This window comes from Aspergillus japonicus (genome assembly GCF_003184785.1).
Source record: "Aspergillus japonicus CBS 114.51 unplaced genomic scaffold BO86scaffold_32, whole genome shotgun sequence".
Lineage (NCBI taxonomy): Eukaryota > Fungi > Ascomycota > Eurotiomycetes > Eurotiales > Aspergillaceae > Aspergillus > Aspergillus japonicus.
This window is the reverse complement of record NW_020291669.1, coordinates 104860-128255: the sequence shown is the minus strand read 5'-3', so window position 1 is coordinate 128255 and position 23396 is coordinate 104860. Positions and strand designations below refer to the sequence as shown.

The 23396-nt window shown below is 51.8% G+C and overlaps 7 protein-coding genes across 7 annotated transcripts; 2 read left to right on the top strand and 5 right to left on the bottom strand.

Moving 5' to 3' along the window:
- Positions 1 to 415: 415 nt before the first annotated feature.
- Positions 416 to 1392, top strand: BO86DRAFT_380205 (uncharacterized protein; the record flags this gene model as incomplete). The annotated part of the gene is made up of 2 exons (XM_025670710.1): positions 416 to 430; positions 502 to 1392. The coding sequence occupies 2 exons, from the start codon at positions 416 to 418 to the stop codon at positions 1390 to 1392; spliced, it is 906 nt and encodes a 301-aa protein (XP_025526599.1).
- Positions 1393 to 1606: 214 nt separating this feature from the next.
- BO86DRAFT_410648 (WD repeat protein) lies at positions 1607 to 6396 on the bottom strand. The gene is made up of 7 exons (XM_025674518.1): positions 6151 to 6396; positions 5867 to 6055; positions 3515 to 5770; positions 3023 to 3466; positions 2722 to 2968; positions 2412 to 2662; positions 1607 to 2360 (listed from the first exon to the last, which is right to left on the bottom strand). The coding sequence occupies exons 1-7, from the start codon at positions 6229 to 6231 to the stop codon at positions 1851 to 1853; spliced, it is 3978 nt and encodes a 1325-aa protein (XP_025526598.1). The 5' UTR covers positions 6232 to 6396; the 3' UTR covers positions 1607 to 1850.
- A 54-nt stretch (positions 6397 to 6450) lies between these two features.
- BO86DRAFT_122321 (uncharacterized protein) lies at positions 6451 to 6772 on the bottom strand. The gene has a single exon (XM_025666022.1). The coding sequence runs from the start codon at positions 6687 to 6689 to the stop codon at positions 6516 to 6518; it is 174 nt and encodes a 57-aa protein (XP_025526597.1). The 5' UTR covers positions 6690 to 6772; the 3' UTR covers positions 6451 to 6515.
- On the bottom strand, positions 6581 to 10394 carry BO86DRAFT_340904 (Sfi1 family protein). The gene is made up of 2 exons (XM_025669064.1): positions 10126 to 10394; positions 6581 to 10044 (listed from the first exon to the last, which is right to left on the bottom strand). The coding sequence occupies exons 1-2, from the start codon at positions 10187 to 10189 to the stop codon at positions 6857 to 6859; spliced, it is 3252 nt and encodes a 1083-aa protein (XP_025526596.1). The 5' UTR covers positions 10190 to 10394; the 3' UTR covers positions 6581 to 6856.
- A 600-nt stretch (positions 10395 to 10994) lies between these two features.
- BO86DRAFT_456975 (isoleucine--tRNA ligase ILS1) lies at positions 10995 to 14588 on the bottom strand. Its single transcript, XM_025677195.1, has 2 exons — positions 14040 to 14588; positions 10995 to 13934 (listed from the first exon to the last, which is right to left on the bottom strand). The coding sequence occupies exons 1-2, from the start codon at positions 14466 to 14468 to the stop codon at positions 11130 to 11132; spliced, it is 3234 nt and encodes a 1077-aa protein (XP_025526595.1). The 5' UTR covers positions 14469 to 14588; the 3' UTR covers positions 10995 to 11129.
- Positions 14589 to 17916: 3328 nt separating this feature from the next.
- On the bottom strand, positions 17917 to 19048 carry BO86DRAFT_122298 (putative intracellular protein transport protein (UsoA)). The gene is made up of 4 exons (XM_025666021.1): positions 18728 to 19048; positions 18467 to 18510; positions 18232 to 18417; positions 17917 to 18154 (listed from the first exon to the last, which is right to left on the bottom strand). Exons 1-4 carry the CDS (start codon positions 18855 to 18857, stop codon positions 18059 to 18061), a joined length of 456 nt encoding a protein of 151 aa, XP_025526594.1. The 5' UTR covers positions 18858 to 19048; the 3' UTR covers positions 17917 to 18058.
- A 3123-nt stretch (positions 19049 to 22171) lies between these two features.
- rat1 (5'->3' exoribonculease Dhp1) lies at positions 22172 to 23118 on the top strand. The gene has a single exon (XM_025666020.1). The coding sequence runs from the start codon at positions 22225 to 22227 to the stop codon at positions 22783 to 22785; it is 561 nt and encodes a 186-aa protein (XP_025526593.1). The 5' UTR covers positions 22172 to 22224; the 3' UTR covers positions 22786 to 23118.
- Positions 23119 to 23396: the final 278 nt, after the last annotated feature.

Genomic DNA, 23396 nt, shown 5'->3' with positions numbered 1-23396 from the left:
GATCGTCAGGGCCGTTACTTATTCCGGGACGATGATCGGACGCGCCTCGATGGCAAATCGCCGGGGAATGTGGGAGCGCGGCCTTGAATGGACCGCTCCGGAATGCTGGGCGTGCAGATGATGCACTTGACAGATTCCTTCTCGTGGAGGTGGAAAGTCTTCTCTCGCATAAACATAGAGGCTGGTATACGGGTCCGAAGCCTATAAAACGATGGTCAGATTCGTGGTTCGAAGAGAAGAAGAACAATCAGATCACATTCAGCATCGTCAAGGATAAGTTCGCATCAACAATCACTATATCTTCCTTCGCTGGCTTGAGCTCAAGCTCTTTGCAATTCGCAATTCTTCGAACTATACATCCTACCTTTTCTTGAGAACAAACAAACAAACAAACACCACACCTCCAACCGTCAAAATGCAGTGGACAACAGTGAGTTCCCCGCCGACCTCCACCCAACCCAAACCCAAACCCAAAGACTAATCCCCCATTCATCCTAATAGATCACCACAATCCTCACCCTCCTCCTCCTCAACACCGCCCAGGCCTCGGCCTTCAGCATCGCCCGAGTCTGGGCCAGCTTCTACAGCGAGTGTCCCGCCGACGACTCCTCCGACACCCCAGCCCCATCACCATCCGCCGAGACAAGCAACAGCAACAGCAACAGCATCCTCTCCAACTTCTTCGCCTCCTTCTTCCAACGCACCGACGACCAATCAGCCACGGTCGTCATCGACGTCTACTCCGGCACGTGCCAGGCCTTCCCCGTGGGGCGGCGCTACAACGCCGACGCCGTCTCCTTCAACGCCGAGGCCCTCTACACGGGGCCCTACGACAAATGCAACGTGACCCTGCACGAGGTGCCGGGCTGCGTCGACGCGCCCCTGGTCGAAGTCCCCATCCAGGACGGCAGCGCCGCCGCCACGTGCACCGAGCGCGAGTTCCACTCCCTCTCGCAGATGTGGATTCTGCTGCACTGCGAGACCGACAAGAAGGCGGCCACCACCTCCACCGGCACGAGCAGCAGCAAAAGCAGCAGCACCACCATCAGCGGCGGTAGTGGTCAGCAGAAGCCCTCACAACAGGCGCAACCTCACGATGATGATGAGGATGAGGATGATAACGACGACGACGAGCCACAATCGTCCTCCTCGTCCACCTCCACGGATCCCAAGATCCCCGCCATCCCCGATATCCCCGCCATTCCCGACATCCCCAAGCTGCAACCCACCATCTTCTCGAAATTGCACGCGGCGCTGGAGAACGCCACCGCCGCCACCAATACCACCGCAGCTCCGGGTGCCGGTGCTGTGAAGACCAACTCGACGGCTCCGGTTCTGTCGCGGTCGATGCGTCTGCGGCGCGCGGCACGCACTCGCTTGTCGAATCTGTGAAAATCGATTTTTTGAACTTGTTTCTATTGGTGTCTTGATTTGGATTTTGTATATTGAGAATGTGGGGGGCGTCTCTTGGGGGGCCTCGTGTATGTCTTGTATATCTGTCAGCTTTTTGATTTAGCGATTGGGTGGTTGGATTTTGTGGCGTGAGGAGAGTACTGTATAAGTGTGCAAGGATAGATAGGATGTCATGTATCATACACAATATAATAAAGCTTTATGTTCAACAAACAACAGTTATCATCCTACATAACAAACCGCTTATTCACATACCGGAGTTAGAACGAACTTTAATATACACGGCTTCGCCCGCATCCCCTTTTTTTGGGAACCTCGACAAGAGAATACGAACAAGTACTCAGAAAGAAGCCACAGGTCAACCGATCTGTACAATTAGACGCAAAAACGGACAATATAATCGCCTATCACTGCCGCTGTTGAAGACCTAGTATGAATCAAAACCCAAAGCTGTCAAGTAAGGAGTTCGCATCGGGCTCATGGAACATCGTCGGGGGCGGTTTCGGCGTCTTCTGTGATGCAGCCGGGGCCTGCGGTTTAGGGGCCAGGCGCTCCTTAACCGGCAGATCTGCCACCACGAGACTACTCCGACGTCGGAGCAGCTTGCGGTAATCAGGCTCCTCTTCCTGCAGGTCCACTGGGATCTCTTTCGCCTTTTTAGGGAGTGGTAGACCACCGAGGAACTCCCAGTGTCGAACGAGATCCAGTGCAAGAAGGTCACAGCCCATACGATCATATAGACGAGCGTTGCGGGTGACAAAACTCCATTCCGCCTGCGGGGAGATTTTCGATGCTCCTTTGAGTGTTTGCAAGGTCTTTTCGCGGAGTTGCTTGTAAAGGACGACTAATGCAGGGTCGTTGGAGAGGTAAGACTTGGCCTGCAGAGGAATCATCCCCGGTGACCCAGGTGAAGAGGGTGTAGGAGGTATGAGTGACTCGACAGGGGACTTCTCATTGTTAGTATTTCTCGCCACATTTGGGTCGTAGGAATCACTCACGATTAATGATTGGACGGCCATCCCGCGACGTCCTAGCATCCAGAAAGCCCAAGAAGCCATCCATCGATTGCCATCGGCAGCAGCCTCGGGAAGCACCCTTTCCTCGAGAAGCTCCTTCAGAACAGGCCCATCATCGCCTTCATATGCACGGGTGATGGCAATCGCAAGCTGTAGATCGCCCACTTGATTCACACATACGAGAGCAGCGTCGCGTATATGCCCAGCAAGTAGGAAAAATGTGGCAGCGTATTCTACCGAGAGTCAATCAGGGCCAGCTCCCGAAGTCATCGGCGGTTATAGGGAGACTCACCAAACCTCCGTTTCCCAAGTAGAGCATAAGCGTTCTTCAGTGCTGCTGTTTTCCATCGCGGTTCGTCGAAATTATTCGACAGCAACCGTTGCGTCATCGCTTGCTCACGATGCCAATGCGCCATGCGCCACAGTCCTTGGAGAATATTTTTCTTCCGGAGAGCAAGGTAGTACAATGAGCAGTCGACCGGGTTCTTCTCCTCGGTCTTGGTGTACTCATTTCGAGCAACCACCTCGAGTTGAGCCCGCTATCACCTGTTAGTCTTATGTGGGAGATCAATCGGTGTGATGTCTCAACTTACTACGGCAGCAGGGTTCGACAGCCACATGAAAATGCCGCTCTCACGAGCTGACTTCCAACCCACTTTTCCACCACACTGTCGTGAAACCAGATCTACCAAAATATCCTGGCTACCGCTATGAAAAGCCCACACAATTTCTCTCCATGACACTGTATCGTTGATTGCGACTCCCTGAGTTCTGCGCAGCAGATGTTGTCGGAAGAAGAGGAGATACCGAGCAGCATTGTCATCCATTGAGCGCCGGTGCTTCTCAACAGTTGCCACACATTCAACGGTGTCAACAAGCCGAAATTGTTCCTGGCTGGACAGTTGTGGTAGGGCAAATCGTGCCAGATTTTCATTGAGCGCAACAGCTATATTTTCATCCACCACGGTCACTTCATCCTCCAGGGAAAGGTCGGCATACGATGAATTGAGCTCTTTTGAGGTTGCTTTCTGTGGGGTCTGGAATCGTTAGTGACACGATATATCAACTAATGCGTTCAAACATACATCATGCTCGAGATAGAAGTCCTCCAGAGACATTTCCAGGAACCCATCGATGTCGTCCCCTTCCGTGTAGAATTTGAGTTTCCGATGGAGGTTCAATAGTATGGAGTGCACTAAATTTGTCTTTCCGCTGAGGATACACTGTGCCAGAAATTGTGGATGGAAAACAGGTAGTGGTCCGTTGAGTCTGCTCACGACATCAAACAAGTCAACTGTAGAAAGGCCACGAGCAGGTATACGCAGTTGAGATATCAGGTGATCAGCAGCACTGATCTCATTTTCATATATGAATAGTTGGTTCCCAGCTCCGATGGCGAGATGACCATTGCTAAGCCAGCAGGAGTCCCCGATGGGATGTGGTGTGAGATCACGGATCCAGATCTCTCGGATCTGTGTCCAGGACGGACGCGAATCAAGATAATCGTAGCGCAGTTGAGAGAGAAGAATGACTTTGTGTGGAAATCCAACTGCAAGGATAGATTGCATATCCGGGGTTGATGTCCAATCGAGGTCACGAATGGAGTCTTGCTGCGAAAAGTGCTCCTCGAATTCTAGCTGCGCATCGTTCGTATCCCATATAGTCAGATGTGTACGATCTTCATCGACCAGGGCAGCTTTGCGAATAGAGCTACCGCTAGCCAGTGACAAGTTCGTGATGCCTGTTTCGACTGTAGATGTCAGGAGCCAATCGACGCGATCATTGTCCCTATCAACCTTGGCCGTCCACGTCCTGACGGTGCCAGTCTTAGTGTATGACAGTGCAATATCCGGCGAGAAGAGGTCGAAAAAGCCAGTCATTTCGGCTTTGCGCCCAGCTGGATCAACAGGCAATATGTAAGCGATGTCCTCTTGAATGCCGAGGTGAAATGTGCAGAACTTGCGTAGACTGCACTCGGGCTTCCCCTGTTTCGGGTTCGGCAGCTGTATCTCCCAAGCTATTCCATCCATGCCACTCGCAATGGTTGCTATATACACGACACCACTCGATTCCGCAGCAGGAATCGGTAAGACACAGAGTGGTTTGCTGGACAGCTTGAATTTTGCTGCTGCAAGCTTTTTCGCATGGAAAGAATGAATATCCCAAACGGAGATTCCATCATGATGAAGATTCACTAGGAAGTCTCCGTCGCCGACAACACAGCTGCGATGAATATGCTCTTCTGCTATCAGTGCGCACTGCCGGAGCAGCACCGACCCACCATCTCTTTGTTTCTGCCTCCAAATCAACGCCTTGCTGTCATCCGTACGAGAGGCGAGTGTATCTCCAATGGCATTACGGACAATCTTCTTGATTGGCCCATTGTGTCCTGTCCATGATGCTCTCATGACAACTCGGTTCTTGCGGGGCGCTGGGTCGAAGAGTACGTCGACTGGCGAGTCAAACCACTCAATCCGACCGTCAAAGTGGTGAACTAGGACGGCGATTGAGTCGCCCGGTTCTGTACCCTGGAAAGCGCACAGCTGCGCATAGTCCTCTTCAATCGTCAAACCAGGCATGAACGCAAAATTCAAGCCCTCGACATGGAGAATGTTGAACACGTTCAATTCCGCCTTGGCCTTCGATCCAACATCTTGCAACGCCCAGGCCGACATGTGTCCCTCGCCGTCTATGACAACGCAAATTTCCGGGCTCTTGTTTGCCACCTCGATTATATGCTCCAGGGCGTGGTTATCCGTGTTGCCTGTGCCTCGCTGGACGGCCTTCTCGGTCGCAACGCAGAAATCTCGGCTGTCAACTATGAAGCCGTACCGCCGGGAGGTATTCGTTTCCTTGGTTGCATGTCTCGGCTGAACCGATGCGCCCATGTCGATTTGCGTCCAAAGTTGCAAGGCAGTTGGAGCATGATAGTCCATCGTCGCCCAGACCCTGATCTTATTGTCCGCGCACAGCGTGTAGAAGACATTGCCCATCGACTGCTCCCTATGGTAGGGTCGGCGCCAGTGAATCCCGGTGACAACGGTCGGATGTGGAAGATAAGACACTTCGAACCGAATGTTATTACCGAAGTTCAGCCTTCGCCAAACCTTAACCATGCGATCATAATGTCCGGCGGTCACCAATAGCGTTGCATCCGGGGAGAACTGGGCGAATTTGACAGTGCTTGCCAGCGCTTGCTTCCACACCGGTCGCGGCTGATCGTTCAAAAACCAGAGGGTGAGGTGAGAGTTTCCCAGGAGCAGTTCATCGGGCGAGCCCCACGATAGGGTACGGATCGTCTCGTCGTCATCGTCGCTGCGGAACGTTTGTACTAGGGACCACTATACAGAGAGAGCACTTTCAGCGTCACTGTCCTCGGCCATGTTCTTGTCCGACTGTACCAACTTCCACCCTGTGTCATCTCGGCAGGAACCGACCTTGAGCGTTTCGTTCTGGATTCCATATGGTTGGTATATGAAGATGTCAGGCCCACCACACGCGGCAATCTTGCCGGAGACTTCATCGATCGTTACTGCCTCTAAGACATCGGTATCGTCGACGTAAATGGTTTGTAGGAGCTTGTGTGGACCGCCGAGGATAACCAATGCTTGGCCGGAAATGTACACCTAATACGAGACGACGCGCGAGGCCCAATAGGTCAGCGAAACAGCAGAGAAGTAACAACGAGGGAAGTCGCATGAGGTTCAGTAGTGAGCCTTACAATAACGCGAATTCCATCCCACAGTGCAGTGCTGAACGACTGGAGCTTCGTCGGGGGCCTCCCCGGCAGTACCGCTCGCATAGAGGCGGTGGTTGTTGGGGGGTTGGACGCTTGTTGCGCACAAGACGAGGTTACACCATTGCCAGGTGCAAAGTCACAGAGTGTCTATCAAGAGAATAGATAAGGAGGATAGAGTGTAAGAGAAAAGTCAGGAAGAAATGGTGATGTGGTGACAGGGAAATCGAGGGGGTGGAAGTTCACTGGAGGAGGGGAGGCCACCCCGATGGAACAAGCTAAGCTGTTGCTCTCCGCTGCTCCTCCCGCCTTCCGCCGTGTGACCATCGGCTGATCACTTGCAATCCGCTTCATTGTCCCGTTTGCTGTACTGTCCCACATTGAACAAACAATGAACTTGCAACGAGCAAAGCAGGCAAGCTTAGCATTCCTGGGAAAAGGCATGTATATTTGGTGTTTGAAATCTCAAGCGAAGTCATTATACAGTACATCGAATCCAAGTGTCTATGCATATGGTACGTCATTCATGACCGATATATAGGCCCAAAGTATATGTAACAGGAAGTGGAAAACCAGAGTCTACACGCTATCATAACAACGCAAACGGGTATCATGATCTTAATCAAGAAATTCAAGCAAGCCAACAAAGAAAGCCATCATCACAACCTGAAGATGACAACAAGCAGGGTGCTCATGTTCGTCGACCAGACGACCGCCGCCCGTCCGTTGGCGACTCGGGCTCTTCATCCACGAATCGAACACTCGTGCCAAGCGCACTACCTCGTCCAGCACGACGTCGACTAGATAATGTTCGAGGTAAGGCGCCCGCTCGTAGTAGACGGCTAGCAAAGGGCGTGTACAAAGGCGTTGCTGGGGTGGTGGAACCCTGGGCCACTGGCGGCGGCGCCCGCTTGGTGGGCGATGTGAGGAAGTTAGGGGTGGCTAGAGGTGTTGTTGAAGTAGCCTGGGGTTCTGTAACATACGTCTTGAAAGGAGTCTCGACCTGATAGTAGGGATCGAAGAGGCGTCGGTTCGTATCGAGTCCGAGGGGAGCATCGAGGTTCCTCCGCGGACTAAGCAATGGCCCTGCGGTATCTCGCGCTTCCAGTTTCGCTCTTGCTTGGTCAAGCCAGTTGCGGAACATGCCACGTGTATGCTTTCTGAGGTTGCGCTCCTTCATCGCGTCGGCCATTTCAGAGAAGCGCCTGACTTGGAAGATGCGGAAGCTCAGCTTGCGAAGCTGTGAGCTGGCTTGTGATAAAGCATGGAAATGGTGTATGGTGTTGGCTTGTTCCTCTTGGCGACGAACCTCAACCAGATTGTCAGCCCAGCGAGTCAATTGTTCTTGCACGTTTTGACGAGCGTAATGATTATCAGCATAACCACACTCTTGAATCCGAGTGATTGTCCTATCTTGCCATCGGCCCAGAAGCTCGGCTGCGATAACCAATACTTTCTGTCGCGAAAACTGTATAGCTTGATGCTCTAATTCAGCCACAGTACGAGCTTTCGATACCCAGTGCAGAAGAGCATTGGTCGCGAGCTTGATTTTATGCTTCCTCCGAGTTTTGATGTAGGCTTCCTGGCGACGCCGTTTGGCTGATTCCGTCGCAGCGACACGCCATTGTTTGGTATACTTAGTGGCTAGGAAGTAAAATCTGGCTTTTTGTGCCCATTCCTCGATCTTCGTCACATGTTGAAGCTTTGAGCGCCAGGCCACAAGCGATTCCTGGGCGAGACGTGGTGCATAGAACTCAAACGCAATGTCGTCTCGTTCATGTTGTACAGCAAGTTGATCCCGCCAACACAGGAGCTTAGACCGAAGTAAGTCTTTGGTTTGCCTTCGTTCATAGGCTTCTGCACGATCAAGGAGTACTGAGTACGTTCCGCGCACATTTGTCACAAACTTGAACAAGGTTTCATGCTTAATTCGTTGTTCCCGGATCCGCTGTATCAATCGGAATCGTTCGGCCAGAATCCACTTATACATAGCTTCTAGCTTCAAACGTTCCTCAATGCGGGCGTGAAGAGCCTGGCAACGAAGCAGATCATTCCACGCTGTCCAGGCATTACGTACAATGCGGTGTCGATCCATTTCCCTTGCCTGCTGTAACATCTGAACTCTGTGAATCCATTGTTGATACGTTGATCGGAGAATTCTGTTGTCCACCATGTGTGAGACATGGGCAGCGACCGGCGCTAGATGAGTCTGAGCCTTCCATTCTCTGAAGGTCTCACCTAGAAGCTGACGTCTTTGGATCGAAGACGCTTCCTCTTCAATAACATTTACGTCCTCAGTCCTGTGACGCCAGGTTTGCCAAGCAGTTGTGAGCAGATTGTGCCGACTTCTGACTTCAATATCATAGATCTGCTCCCTGTTTGTTCGAAATTTGCGCAGCCAATACAGTAAAGACCGTCTCTTGAGACAATGGTCATACCACTGAGGGGCACGCTGCTCGCAGAAGTGCCAGAACCATTGCCAGTAGGCAGCATTTGTCAGCCTCTCGTCATGCATGGCCGCCGCTTCCGCCTCCGCCTGCCTGAGCTGTCTTGTCCTTTTCCTCCAGGCATTGAAGGGCCGCCGCAAGGCAAAGCGTTGAGCTTTCAGTTCGTTCACTGCAGTGATTTCTCGCCAGGCGTTGAAGTATTTGACACCGAGAATATGTCGGCGAGCGGCTGAGGTTCTTGCAACCTCTTCCGAGGTAAATTGAGCCCAGTGAGAGAATGCTTTAGTCAACAAGTAGAGATCCCGAGCCCGTCCAGCGCGCTCTTCAAGATGATTGAAGAACCTTTCTGTTCGTTCCACCCGACGCTTTTCTAGGATCTTTCCATGCCATGTCTCGAAAGCTTGGCGCAACAATGTGCCTCTGTCTCGGTTGGAAGCGACAACCTCCATATGCTGATGGGTCTGTCTTCTTTCCACAGCCTTCTTGAGCCACTGGGTCAGTATCCGGCGGTTAATCGCTCGTTGGCGATACATATTGAAAGTCGAGGCGTCGCGCAGCAGGTCTGAAAGCGATGGCCGATAGAGTAGTTCTGGAGGGGCTTCGGGTCGCCCAACAGAGCCGCTATCCTCATCTTGAGAAGAAAGCTGATCCTCGCCATCATCGGAGCTGCTCGAAGACTTTGATGGTTGTGAACGCGATGCCTCGGCTATTCTCTCGGAGCGGTCTCTGTCAACAGCAGCACGAGCATACAAGCCATTTGGCATGGGCTTCTCCTCCGGTGCCGACTCTGAATTCGCTACAGCCAGGAGATCAAACCTGTTCATGAGTCTACGACCAACATCAAGAAATTGGGCGATCAGTTGTGTTCTGTCTGGAGAGTCGGTGCCCTTTAAGGCGATCGCGCGCTTTGTATTTGGGGTGGAATCCGGAAAGGGATACTCGGGCTTGCCGGTCTGCAGTCGCGACATCGAGGATCGTGAGCTCGGTCGATTGATGAAGCTCCGTTGAGTGGGATCGTCACCGACATCGTACATGGAATTGAACGAGGCGCGTCTCCGCAGAGGCGTTCGCATTTCGGAGTATGTCGGTTCAGTAGATTCCCCGGTAGCTTCATGTCTCGTTTTCCTGACCCGGCTCTCGACTGAAGGCACGGTGTCAACGTATGTGTCCTCCTGCCCATCATCTTCGCCGATTTCAATCACGATTCCCATCCGTTCCAGCAAGCTTTCGAATTTCTCGAAGAGCGACTCCCCTGCGATGTCCTTGCTCCCCATCTTGAGCAAGAAACGCATGCAGGCATAGCCCGGATCCGCGTCCACGCCATGTTCGGCAATGACCTGATCGTAAGCACTGAAGAGTACTCGGTATGGGAGGCGCTCGACTTCTGGATCGCGCTCGGCGCGAGTGATGACTTGGTAGAGGAGGCCGACATCTGGTGTGCAACAAACGAGCCCATGTTAGCATCCCTTGAAAGAAAAGACGCGAGCAAAATTGCAACAGTCAGTTTACATACCATCGTCTGAGAGCAACGGGTCTTCATAGGACAAAGGTCTTCGCTGGAGAGGAACGGGAGGCATCGAAAACTTCGCGGCCTAGGGCGCGTTTTGTCGCATATGGGTCATGGAGGCGGGAAAGAATATCAACCATTGCGAGGCCCTTGGTTGGGAAGAGACGGTGGAGTCCCAGAGTGCTCAAGTCTGAGAGCTATAGTTATCGAACGCGATCCGGATGGACCTGCAGACCCAATGGCTACTACGGCCAGTGAACGAGCATTGACTTCGGCGGAGGGACCACTTAATTGTTTTGGCCTCGTGTCGCGCCGGGCGATGGAATGCATTGTGGTCATGTGATACGTCACTTACGTAATGTCGGTCTCTTTGCCTGCGTCGCCATGGTCGATGATGCTGCCAATCACTTACTGACTGAGGCCTCTGTCAAGTGCCAGGCTGTAAGAGAACAATAAGCAAATGCCTTCAACGAAGACAAGACCCATTGAAAAGTTTGCCAAGGCCACGGCCAAATGTTCTGCAGAGGTATTTATCCCTCACGTCCCTTCTGCTTGTCTCAAATGACTCTCCCGTCAGGCATCATGTACACGCCCAACTAACTTGTGACTGCACCCTAGGCCGCTGCATATGGCAAATGTGTTGTTGCTGACTATAATGCGGTACACAAAGACATGTGTGCCAAAGAATTTATGAAGCTCAAAGACTGTTTTCTGGTAGAGTGGAATCCCGTCACTCTCGGATGAATAGATGACTGATTTATGTGCTACAGGCGGCCTCAAAGAAGGTTTAATTTAACTGAACTGTATTGGGCGACAGAACGGAGGGTTTATTAGGCGTATTTGGACTGGCTGAGCATGCATTATGTCTGAATGATAAAAGACGAAGATGTTCGTGTAATAAATTGGGATAGCGAAGAGCTCATTTTATCTCATAACGGGGAAAAAAGAAACCACTGGGAATTGTATGAATCTAACTGTTGTCGTTGCACATCTTAAGTTGGCCAAAAGTTCTACAGCTTCAGCAACCGCAACAAGAAGGTGGCCTTCTGGACTTCTTGTTCTTCCTGGATGATCATCTGAGGCTCTTCGCCGCTTGGCAGCTTGCCGTCGACAAGCTCGTGGCGCTCAAGCGGTCTGCGCACAACCTTTTCGATAGCCTTGGCCTGCGTCTCAAACGCCTTGTTGATACCAATGTCTTCGGGGTCGGACAGAACCACGTACTCCATTTTCACGTCGTCGGTGGGCACCAGACCGGCCTTCTTGCGGAGACGCTGCAGGCGGTTGATGATCTCACGGCCCAATCCTTGCTCGGCAAGGTCGGGATACAAGTTCGCGTCCAGGATGGTCACGAGCTCATTATCTGTGTTTGATTCCATGTTCACCGACGAGGAATCCTCCTTGAGACCCTTCTTCACAACAAGATCGCCCTCGATAAGCTCAATGCCGTCCACGAGCATCTTCTTTTCAGCGACGAACTTCTTGACGTCTTCACTGGTCAGCGAGGGCAATGCCTTCTTGACCTTCTGGACATCCTTCTTCAACTTCTTGCCGAGGGTAGGCCAGTCAGCCGAAACACTGTACTGGACATTGTATTTAGCCTCGTCAGAAGAAAGAACAAGCTCAAGAACGTTGAGTTCCTCCAGAATGTAGCTCTGTAGAGACCTGACATCTTCCAGGTACTGCTCGTCCTGGTGGATGACGACAAGCGTCTTCAAAGGAGTCTTCAGACCGATGTTTCGTCGTTCACGAGAGGTACGAGCCATTTCAATGACCTTCTGCATCCGGCCAACTCTTCTCTCCACGACCTCGTCGAAAAGCTCCTCACGCACTTCGGGGAAGGGGAGGAAGTGGACACTGCGGCTATCCTCAGCTCGGAGAGCCTCGGGAATGTGGGGCAGGAGCTTCAAGTAGATAGTGTCGGTGAGGAAGGGAGTGAAAGGGGCCAACCCCCTGACCAGAGTGTACAAGACCTCGAAGAGGGTGTTCAGGGCGTGCTGGGTGTCATCAACACCGTTCTCACCCTTCAAACGTCTGCGGTTGAATCGGATGTACCAGTTGGTGGTGTTGTCGATCAAGCCAAGCAGGCGAGGGACCACAGTGTACAAACGGTATCCTGCCATCTCTTCGTTCACGAACTTGAGAAGACTCTGGCAGCTGGCCAGAATCCAGCGATCCATGACATTGGTGTTGGTGGCTTCCGCCTTGGGGTCAAAGACGTAGTCGAAGCCCTGGGTCTTCTTGAAGAGAGCAGCTTGTCCCTCGAAGAATTTATAACTGTTCCACAGAGGAAGAAGAACCTTGGCAACAATCTCCTTGACACCGGATTCCTTGAATCGGAGGGGCTCTGCTCGCACAACGGGAGAGTTGATCAGATACAGTCTCAGGGCGTCCGAGCCATATTTGTCCATCACCAAAGACGGATCAGGGTAGTTCTTCAGACGTTTCGACATCTTCTTTCCATCTTCCGCAAGAACAATACCATTGACGACACAGTTCTTGAAGGGGAGCTTGCCGAAAAGGTGAGTTCCCAGCACCGTGAGAGTGTAGAACCAACCACGGGTTTGGTCCAGACCTTCCGCGATGAAGTCACCAGGGAAGCTCTTCTCGAACTGGTCCTTGTTCTCAAAAGGATAGTGCTGAGAAGCGTAGGGCATGCTACCTGACTCGAACCAGCAGTCAAACACTTCGCTCACACGGCGAAGGACACCCTTGCCCTGCTTGCTTGGAATAGTGATGTGGTCAACCTTATCACGGTGAAGGTCAGTGAGCTCTCCCTCGTAGCCGCTAAGCTGCTTCAACTCTTCGACACTACCAACCGCAACGACTTCCTTGAAGTCCTCGCTGACCCACAGGGGGAGGGGAGTACCCCAGAAGCGATTGCGGGAGATGTTCCAATCACGCGCATTCTGAATCCAGCTAGAGAATCGGCGTTCCTTCACGAAACTAGGCACCCAATGGGATTCCTCGATACCTTGAAGCATCTGCGGGATGATAGGGCCGATCTTGACGAACCATGCAGGCACGGCTCTGTAGATCAAGGGAGTATCGGAGCGCCAGCAGAAGGGGTAGCTGTGGGTGATCTGGCTGTCAACGATCAAGCGACCAGCTGCCTTCAGGTGCTTGATGATGGCCCTATCAGCGGCCTTCACGTGCTGCCCTTCGAAATCCTTCACCTCAGCGGTGTAGCAACCAGTTTCGTCGACAGGGTTGGGAGGGCTGCGATCCTCGTTGATGACACCATGTTCCACGGAAACCTTGTAATCGTCCTCACCAAAAGCTGGGGCTTGGTGAACGATACCAGTACCATCCTCGGCAGTCACATAATCAGCGGTCAAGACACGGAAGCCGAATTCCTTGAATTCTTCGTAGAAGTAGTCGAAGAGAGGCTGGTACTTCCAGTCCTTCATGTGTTCACCCTTGAAACGGTCGACAATCTTGAATTTGGCCTTCTTAGGGTCCTTGTACAGGGTGCGGAGCAGGGACTCAAGGAGGACGTAGTGCTTTCCGGAGGCTTCGTCAAGGATTTTAATGTATTCAAAGTTGGGGTTGACTGCGAGAGCGATGTTGGAAGGAAGAGTCCACGGCGTGGTCGTCCAGGCAAGAAGTGCAGTCTCAGGGTCGTTCACGAGGGGGAATGTGACCACGACGGCAGGATCCTGAACATCCTTGTAGTTCTGCTGGGCCTCAAAGTTACTGAGGGGGGTGTTGAGGGCAGTCGAGTAAGGCATGACACGGTAGCCGCGGTAAACAAGACCCTTGTCGAACAACTGCTTGAAAACCCACCAGATAGACTCCATGAAGCTGGCATTCATGGTCTATACAAAAAATGATTAGAAAATACTCTTGAAACTGGATAATGCTTTGGATGTCGAGATGTTCAAGCGAAATGAAGACAAGAAACCAATATAGCAAAGACCTACCTTGTAGTCATTGTCGAAGTCAATCCAGCGACCTAGTCGCTCGATAGTCTCACGCCATTCCGAGGCGAATCTCATGACAATGGCTCGACACTCCTCGTTGTATTTCTCAATTCCGATCTTCTGGACGGCTTCCAGACCCGACATTCCCAGCTTCTTGTCAATCTCATACTCGATGGGAACACCATGGGTATCCCAGCCGAACCGACGCTCGACATAGTGACCCTTCATAGACCAATAACGGGGAATAATATCCTTGATGGTCGAGGCAAGCAAGTGACCGTAGTGAGGAAGGCCAGTCGCAAATGGAGGGCCATCGTAGAAGGTGTAAGGTTCGCGGCCCTCGGAGAGCTCGACCTGTCTCCGGAAAGCGTTGATCTCCCTCCACCTCTTGAGGATGGCCTCCTCTTCACGAGGAAAATCAATGGACATGACGAGCAGGTGAGTGCGGTCGTCAGAAAGGAGGGGGAGGGGAGGCTGCAATCGATGCGATCTGCGCAAGGAGGGATGGCCGCGGGGTAGAAATAGAGTCGTGCGCACGATAAAGTCGTGAGTCACCCCGCGGTTGGAATTTTAGCCAAGCTGCACAAAGGAAACCAACCCGCCTAGTGCGTGCCCCGCCTGCCGCCGGAATGAGGCGTGCCGCGACTCAAGGCTCCTAGTAAGTAGCCACAATACTTATTATCCACATATGCCTAGCTCTTCTACACTGGACCCTGAACCAGCTGCACCAAACTGATCATGGATATCTACGGAATCTTATTTTGTCTATCATCGACGACATTGAGGACTGATGCATAGTCCAGCTTCCTCGACGCTGCAACCTACTCATCCTCTTCATCCTCCTCCTCCTCGTCATCTTCATCTTCGTCCTCATCTTCCGCTTCAGACACTTCTTGTCCGAGATCCTTCAGGCGTTGCTGAAAGAAATCAATGAGTCACTTACATGCACTTCAGGATTTGAGTAAAGGGGTGACTCACCTTATCCTGGCTTCTCTTCGCTTCGAGGTCCCCGAAGACAATGAGAAGATCTTCTAATTCGGACTGTGCCGCCTGGCGTGCTTCTTCCTTCTCGCTGGCCTCGGACCGGGCCTTCTCCAGCTCTTTCCGTAAAGCTTCCAGGGCTGTTGCCGTCTTCTGAGCTTCTGCTTTAGCCTGCTCGACCTCGCTCTCCGCCTTCTCAATCCTCTTTTCTAGCGCAGCGTGTTTGTCCGAGCTGTCATCGCGCGCGGATTGCAGGTCATGCGTAGATTTCTCGATGGTCGACTTCAACTCGGACTGTAGCCCTTGCTTGGTGGTCTCATGCTCGGCAATTTCGGCCTTGTGTTGCTGCTTGATCTTGTCAATATCCAACTTCAGAGTCTGAATTGTGTCATTGAGGCCAGACACTTCATGAGCGTGCTTCTCGGTGTTGGCACCGCTGCCCGACTGGAGGTCCTCAATTGTTTTCTGCAGCTCAGACAGCGACTTTGCATGCTTCTCTCTATCCGTATCGAGCGTGGATTGAAGGTCGTCGATTGTTTTTTGCAGCTCAGACAGTGATTCAGCATGCTTCTCTTTAGCCGCGTCATGCTTAGATCGTAGACCATCAATCGTTTTGTTCAAGTCAGACATTTCCTCGCCATGCTTCGCCTTCTGCGAATCGAGTTCAGATTGCAGCGTAGTTGAAGTAGAGCTCTGAGCGGACAACTCTGCTGCATGCTTCTCTTCACTGGCTTGCAGTGCGGATTGAAGGTCCTTGATCGTCTTGTTCAGAGAAGATAACTCCTCGGCGTGTTTTCCTTTCTGTGCATCAATTTCGGACTGGAGAGTACTAATCGTCTCGCTCTGCGCTGAAAGTTCTGCGTGCTTCTCTTCGCTAACTTCTAGCTGAGACCGCAGGTCCTCGATTGTCTTATTCAGGTAAGACAACTCTGATGCATGCTTTTGCTTATTCAACTCGAGCTCGGACTGCATTTTGCCGGCTGTCTTTTGCAACTCAGACATTTCAGCGGTGTGTTGTTCTTTGTTGGATTCGAGTCCCGACTGCAGAGATTGGATCGTGCTGTTGAGGTCTAGAACTTCAGCCACATGCTGCGCCTTGATCTTTTCAGCCTCGGAACTCAATTTCTGAATCGTTGCCTTCAATTTAGCAATCTCGCCTACATGCTGATCTCGAACTCGAGCAAGGTCGGTTTCCAGAGACCGGATATGCTTCCGTAGATCAGCTGCCTCGCCGTCATGGTGCTTCTTGGCGTGATAGAGCTGCCTTTCGTAATCAGCTGCAGTTTCCTTAAGGCGTTTTTCGCAAGCTCGAATCTGCTCCTCATGCTTCTTTGAGAGTTCGTTTTGGTCGCGCTTCTGCTGCTCCTTCAACGCCGCGATATCCTTCTCGTGGCTTCTTTTGAGCGATTCGGTAACTTGCTGTAATTTGGTGGACTCTACAGCAGTAGAATCCCGAGTCTTCCGGTGTTCTGCTTGCTCTTGCTCAAACTTTGACTGCAAAGCAAGCAGGTCCTCTTCCAGCTTCTGGACTACATTTCCTTTCTCTTCGATTTCCGCTCGAAGAGTATCAACTAGCTCACGTGATACACCTCTTTCGACACCGTTGGTGATGATGGATATCTCCAGTTCGGGCTCTCGGTCGATTGCACGAGTTAAACGACTGAAATTGTCCTTCAAGAATTCGATGAAGGCCCGATCGAAATAGATCTCCGGCAGTCCGCCATCGGATTGGGCTCCAACTGTTTGTGGGAGGACCTCGAAGTCACGTACCAAGGGAGCTTCTCTAAACCGGGTGATCCGGTCAATGTATTGTTCTCTCCCCAATTGATCGAGAATCAACTTGTGCAATGTCTTGCGAGGTATAGGCGAGTCTTTTGAGGAGAATTCATATATAATTCCCAGTAGGATTGTGCAGAGGCCAGGCACAAGCACATTGGAAACCCCACGGTGTTTGACCTCTTGAAGTAGACTCTGAATGCTGCTGCCCTCGCCCAGAAAATCATTCACAGCATCTGGCTCCTCATATAGCCAGCCGCAAAGCAACATTAAATATCCAAGGGTGATACGCTCATCATCGCCGCGCTGCAAGCCGGTGATCAGGTTGCCCACTATAGTCTGAATACAGGTGACCACTTCTTCGCCCTGTTCAGCATCACCCTCGGTCACTCCCATAGCGATTTCCTTTGCTTCGGGGTTCTCCCAAAGCAGCTGGTACATGAGTACAGCCGCCATCCAGGTTTGATAAGGATCAGCGTTTCCACGAGACTCTGGTGGGGTGAGCAGAACGGATAGAATGTTCGGAATCTGGTCTTCGCCGCTGACATGGCCTTGAATCGCCCGACCCAATACATGAACGCGGATGCCAGAATGGTTCGCAAAGAATGCCTTGACACACTCACAGGCAGCTAGACGTGCATCTAGGAGCGATATAGGTGCAGGCTCTAGTGTCAATTTGAGCAAAGCTTCGATCACATTGATCGGCTGAGTCTGCTTGACCTCCGTGGTGCCATTAGCAGCAGCATTATCGGCCTCTTGTGGGCCCCAGACTACCTCCACATCACCGAACCTTTCCTGTAGTGGTTTGTTTGCACGGATAAGGTCTGCGCATGTTGCGAGTGCCTAGGACAGTAAGCATCGTGCTAAATGAAATATAGATTGAAGAAATCCAACCTTAGCCGTCACGTTTACATTGAATCTCTGGCCGAAAGCTGTGCTAAGCACCTGCTCCATAACGCCATGATTCCAGAAAGCCATCTGGTTTGCGGGGGTGTTGACTCCTCCCTTTACAAGGAAAAGCTGGATAATGACCAACAGTCCCCATATATTTTTATCACGGTGGGCGAAGGTCCATTGCAGTGTCTGGTCTTCAGACTCCTGGTCTTGATTTGCGTCGGCAAGAAGCTTCGCTAGTCGCTTGACACAACCCGTCTCACGGAAGTATGACTGGTTTGAAATGTTGAGCCGTAGAAGATTGGCAAGTAAAGAGAGGCAATCTTCAACGACTTCCGACCCATGATTCAATGCGCCTTCAGCCTCTATCAGGGAGAATATAAGATCGAATGCATTCTCGAAGGCAACAAGTTTCTGGAATTCCTCCGATGCTGGCGTGAGCGCAATGAGAAGAAGCAACGCCTCTAAGGATAGAAATTTGCATTAGCACGGAAATTTGAAAAGAAGTCCTCGATCCCGCAGGGAGCGTACCATTGCGCACCGGTTCTCGAGAGTCTCCTAATGCGCTGACGAGTCTTGGGATACCCAGAGGCGCAGTCAGAATACACTCCTGTGTCCTTTCCGGTCGCGCACTAGAAATCTGAAACATCAATTGCAGGGAATAGAGGCGAGAGTAGAAGTCGCGTGTATCTAACAGATCGAGGAGCGCGGTGATATTGTCTTGTCGCTTCCGCCCAGTCAGCAATGCCCAACGGAACACGTAGCGAACACCGAACCTGGGTGAATTCGTCTGATAACCAGAGAGCGATTTCGTCGGACGCTTCGGGCTGAATCAAGACTATGTTAGCGTCTTCAGATATTCAGGGATTGTCAAAGAGAAAGGAGACCAACACTATTCTCGTCGGGAGTGAACAACATCAACAAAGTCTCCAGGACCACCTTAATTGTGTCCACATCTTCGCGGTCATTTCTCAAACAACTGATCAACGGTCGCAGTGCGCCCGAAGCAACAGAAGCTGGGTAAGTTTTCGAAAAGCTTCTGAGTCCTTGGATGGCGGCTCTTCGGTCCTCCAACAAAGTGGCACTCTGGAGTCGACTACTGAGAGTATTGATGGTGTCCGTAGCCGTTTGTTTGGCCGGAGCCTGCGATTCGAGGATTCGGAACATCGCAATAGTTAACTGGTAATTTCATGGTCACCGCCGGCCGTGGGCGTAGAAGTGTAGAAGCATTGAGTGGTCTTGAGAGTATGAGTGAAAAAGAAGTTGAAGTTGATAGGTACCTTAGCGTTGGAGTCGTGGACCGGCTGAGTTGTTCTCTCCGTTATGGAGCTGCAGCTGGACTAGTCCCGACAGCTAAGTTCAATTAAACTAGCCTAACCCAGAGGCGGCGTCTTCGGCGGCGGTGGTGCTGCATAGAGCCATAGACTAATGACCCGGAGCCAAGGGCTCGCGCTAAGCATCCGGAACCGCGACAAGAGAAGCGCCGGCTCCCCGGTTCTTTCAAAAGTCAACGGCTGACTGTCGCAGAGACTTTCAAAGACCTTTTGCCGTCGTCATCTTTCGCACTCCTTTCACCGGCCCCATTTCTTTGTCTCGCTGCTCAGGCCGGGTGAAGTGGGAATTGTCGCTTGAATACAATCTCGCGCGACCGCGATCTTGTCCCCAACTCGAACCCCCATTTACGTTTGCCGATCTAAGGCCTCGAGACAGCCGATGCAGCGCATCCGCGAAACAATTTGAACTTACATATCTCATTTGTGAACCTTTCCACCTTTTCGTTTCATAGACACCAGCAGCCATGGGTGTCCCGGCGCTTTTCAGATGGTTATCCAACAAGTACCCAAAGATCATCTCTCCTGTCATCGAGGAAACTCCCTATGAGGTCAACGGCGAAGAGGTTCCGGTTGACACCACGCGCCCCAATCCAAATGGCGATGAAATGGACAACCTATATCTAGACATGAATGGTATCGTCCACCCCTGTACTCATCCCGAAGGAAAGCCTCCTCCGGCGAACGAACAGGAGATGATGGTCGAGATCTTCAAGTATACCGATAGGGTGGTCAACATGGTTCGGCCCAGAAAACTCCTCATGATCGCTGTCGGTAAGTAGAACGCGATCACCCTGCTTCTACATTGGAATCCGGCCTCATGTTAACACTTATCGCAATTTAGATGGAGTTGCGCCACGAGCGAAAATGAACCAGCAACGAGCACGTCGTTTCCGTTCGGCTCAAGAAGCTAGAGAGGCAGATGAGAAGAAGGAGGAGTTCCGGAAGATGCTTGCGAAGCAGAACGGTAACAAGCAGGACGAGGATCTTTCGGAACAGGTTATTCAAAAGACTTGGGACAGCAATGTTATCACGCCCGGAACTCCTTTCATGGATATTCTTGCTGCCGCTTTGCGCTACTGGATTGCTTACAAGCTCAACACCGACCCGGCTTGGGAGAAGGTATGAGCCAGGTTTCTTTATCTTCTTGGGAGCGGATTCGCTAATTATAATTAATAGCTGAAAATTATTATCTCGGATGCGACTGTACCAGGTGAAGGAGAACACAAGATCATGGAGTTTGTCCGGTCTCAGCGGGCGGATCCCGAGCATGATCCTAACACTCGCCACGTCATCTACGGTTTGGATGCAGACTTGATTATGCTGGGTCTTGCTACTCATGAGCCTTACTTCCGAGTTCTGCGAGAGGATGTGTTCTTCCAGGAGTCCAAGCCACGGACATGTCGTCTGTGCGGCCAGCCCGGCCATAAAGCGGAGGAATGCAGAGGCCAGGCAAAGGAGAAGAGTGGAGAGTTTGATGAGAAGCAGAAAGGATCCTCGCTCAAACCATTCATTTGGCTTAATGTTGGTATTCTACGGGAGTATCTTGCTGCTGAGCTGTATGTTCCGCAGCAGCCATTCCCCTTCGATCTGGAGCGTGCCCTGGACGATTGGGTCTTCATGTGCTTCTTCGTAGGAAATGACTTCCTTCCGCACTTACCATCATTAGACATTCGCGAAAATGGCATCGACACGTTAATCGCAATCTGGCGCGATAATATCCCCGTCATGGGCGGATATTTGACTCAAGATGGGCATGTCGACCTGAAGAGAGCTCAGCTTATTCTTCAAGGGCTGGCGAAGCAGGAAGACGCTATCTTCCGCCGTCGTAGACAAGCTGAAGAGAGAAAGCTTGCGAACGAGAAGAGGCGCAAGCAGGAGGACCAGGCGCGTCGCGAAGAGCAGGCGAAAAGACAGCGAAGAGGCTCACCTAGCTATGACACTCACGAATCACCCACTCCAAACCGATCCCGTGGTAGCGCAGACTCGGCACCTCCAAGTGGAGTGGAGCTCATCACACCTGCTCGCGGAGAACTAACGCGGGAGGCGAGGCAATTGACTCACAGCATGGTTGTCAACCGTGGAGCAGTGTATAAGGCTAATATGGCTAACAAGAGTGCCGCCGCTATACTCAAGAGCAAGATGATGCAAGGCTCGCAGGAGGCATCGGCATCGAACGAGAACGAGGAGTCCACACCCGGGGAGTCTGAAGTAGCAGACGACAAGATGGAACAGGATCAAACCTCACCTTCGGTACTCGGCAAAAGAAAGGCCGAAGCAGATGCTGCGGCGACTCCAAGCAAGGACTCCCCGAACACACCCAAGGACGATGAGATGCCACCGGACAATGTTCGTCTCTGGGAGGAGGGATATGCTGATCGATACTATGAGCAAAAGTTCGGTGTCGATCCGCAAGACAAGGAGTTCCGTCACAAGGTCGCGCGGGCGTATGCTGAAGGCTTGGCCTGGGTTCTCCTTTATTATTTCCAAGGATGTCCTTCATGGACGTGGTATTACCCGTACCACTACGCACCCTTTGCGGCTGATTTCGTGGACATTGGTGAAATGGAGTTGTCGTTTGAAAAGGGAACGCCCTTCAAACCTTTCGAGCAACTGATGGGTGTGCTGCCCGCTTCATCTAATCATGCCATCCCTGAAGTCTTCCACCCGCTGATGAGCGATCCCGAGAGTGAAATCATCGACTTCTACCCGGAAGATTTCCCGCTTGACTTGAACGGCAAGAAATTCGCTTGGCAGGGTGTTGTCTTGCTGCCGTTTATCGACGAAAAGCGGTTACTGGATGCCATGGCCAAAAAATACCCTTTGTTGTCGGATGATGAGAAAGCTAGAAACACCCCTGGTCAGGAAGTACTGATGATCGCTGACAGTCATCCTGTATATCAAGACCTCGTTGCCAATTTCTATTCGAAGAGGCAGGGCGCCTCCAAGTACAAACTCAACATGCGGGCAAGTGAAGGACTGGCCGGCGAGGTTGAGCGCAACGAGACATATATCCCACACAGCTCCCTGGTGTCGTCCCTTGAGGAATATGGCATGCCGTCTCTTGAGCAGGATCGATCTCTAACGTGAGTACCATCTTCACTTCTAACCAGTATATCATTCTTGATGTTGTCAATGTACTGATCTGACGTTTTTTTAGTGTCAATTACGAAATCCCCAAGTCAAAGAACATTCACAAGTCCATGCTTCTTCGAGGCGTTAAGCTCCCGCAACCGGCACTCGACAATGGGGACATCCAAGCCGTCAAATCCAGAGCTCAGCATTCGGGTCGATCATTCGGTGGTGCACCTTTCCGCAATGGCAGAGGCGGTCGCATGAACTATGCCAGCAACCGAAACGATAGCGACCGCCCGAACCCGTTTGCAGCACACCTTGACCCTAAATTCGCGCCCCCTGGCAATTCTAATGCGCCGATGGGCATGTCTTCCGGTTGGGCTCCTCCTGGCTCAGGACATGGAGGCTATTCTCGAGGACCGCCCCCTCCTCCCCGTGGTGGTTCTTACCACCGTGGCGGGCACTACTCGGGCCAGCAGCACCAAAACGCACCCGGGAACAACTACGATTACTACGGACGAAGCCAGCAGGGTTACTATCAGCAAGGGTCCTATGGTAACAACTCTGGTAATCAGTACCAGGGTAGACATGGCGGCGGCGGCGGTAATGGTGGGTATGGCCGGGGAGGGTATCAAGGCCGGGACCATTACTCTTCGCGAGGCTCTGGTGGTGGATACGGTCGTTATTAGTGTTTTCAAGGCCAGGGTCAGATCCGCTCGGATTTGTGTCTCAGTTGCCGATCGTACCTGATTTAGTTTATGTTATGTACGACCCTTGGTGGGGGAGGGGGTTTTTGTTTGGGTTTTTTTGTCGTTTGGTTGCGGTTTTCTCCATTTGCATGAACAGTTCCTGCTGCTGTTGCAACTATGCGAAATAAGAACTATGATGGGAATTAAAGAACTGGGGCACTTGGGACAGGCGTTGAAAGGGACAACATTCAGCTGGTGACCTCGATCATGAATTTACTCTGTGGTTTAGAAAACAGGACAAACGAGCAATGATGTAGATCCGAGCAATTCTGGGCTAAGATTCTCTCCACTCTAGGACCCGATCGACTTGAGCTCATCTGGTAGACGATCGTAGTTCGAAACTCATACCCACTTGCGGCAGCTGGGAAAGGCAATCAGCTTGCGTTCAGCTAGTTGTGGGGGTTCGTGGTTCGTGGTTCGTGGGTTTGTACAGTAAGTACTGTACAACACACAGTAAATCCGCACAAGGAGCATTTGGGCCAGAGGGTGAGTTGAGTGTATATGTAGACTGTGTACAAGAATGCCATCGTGAGCGGAGAGCCAAGGCATTT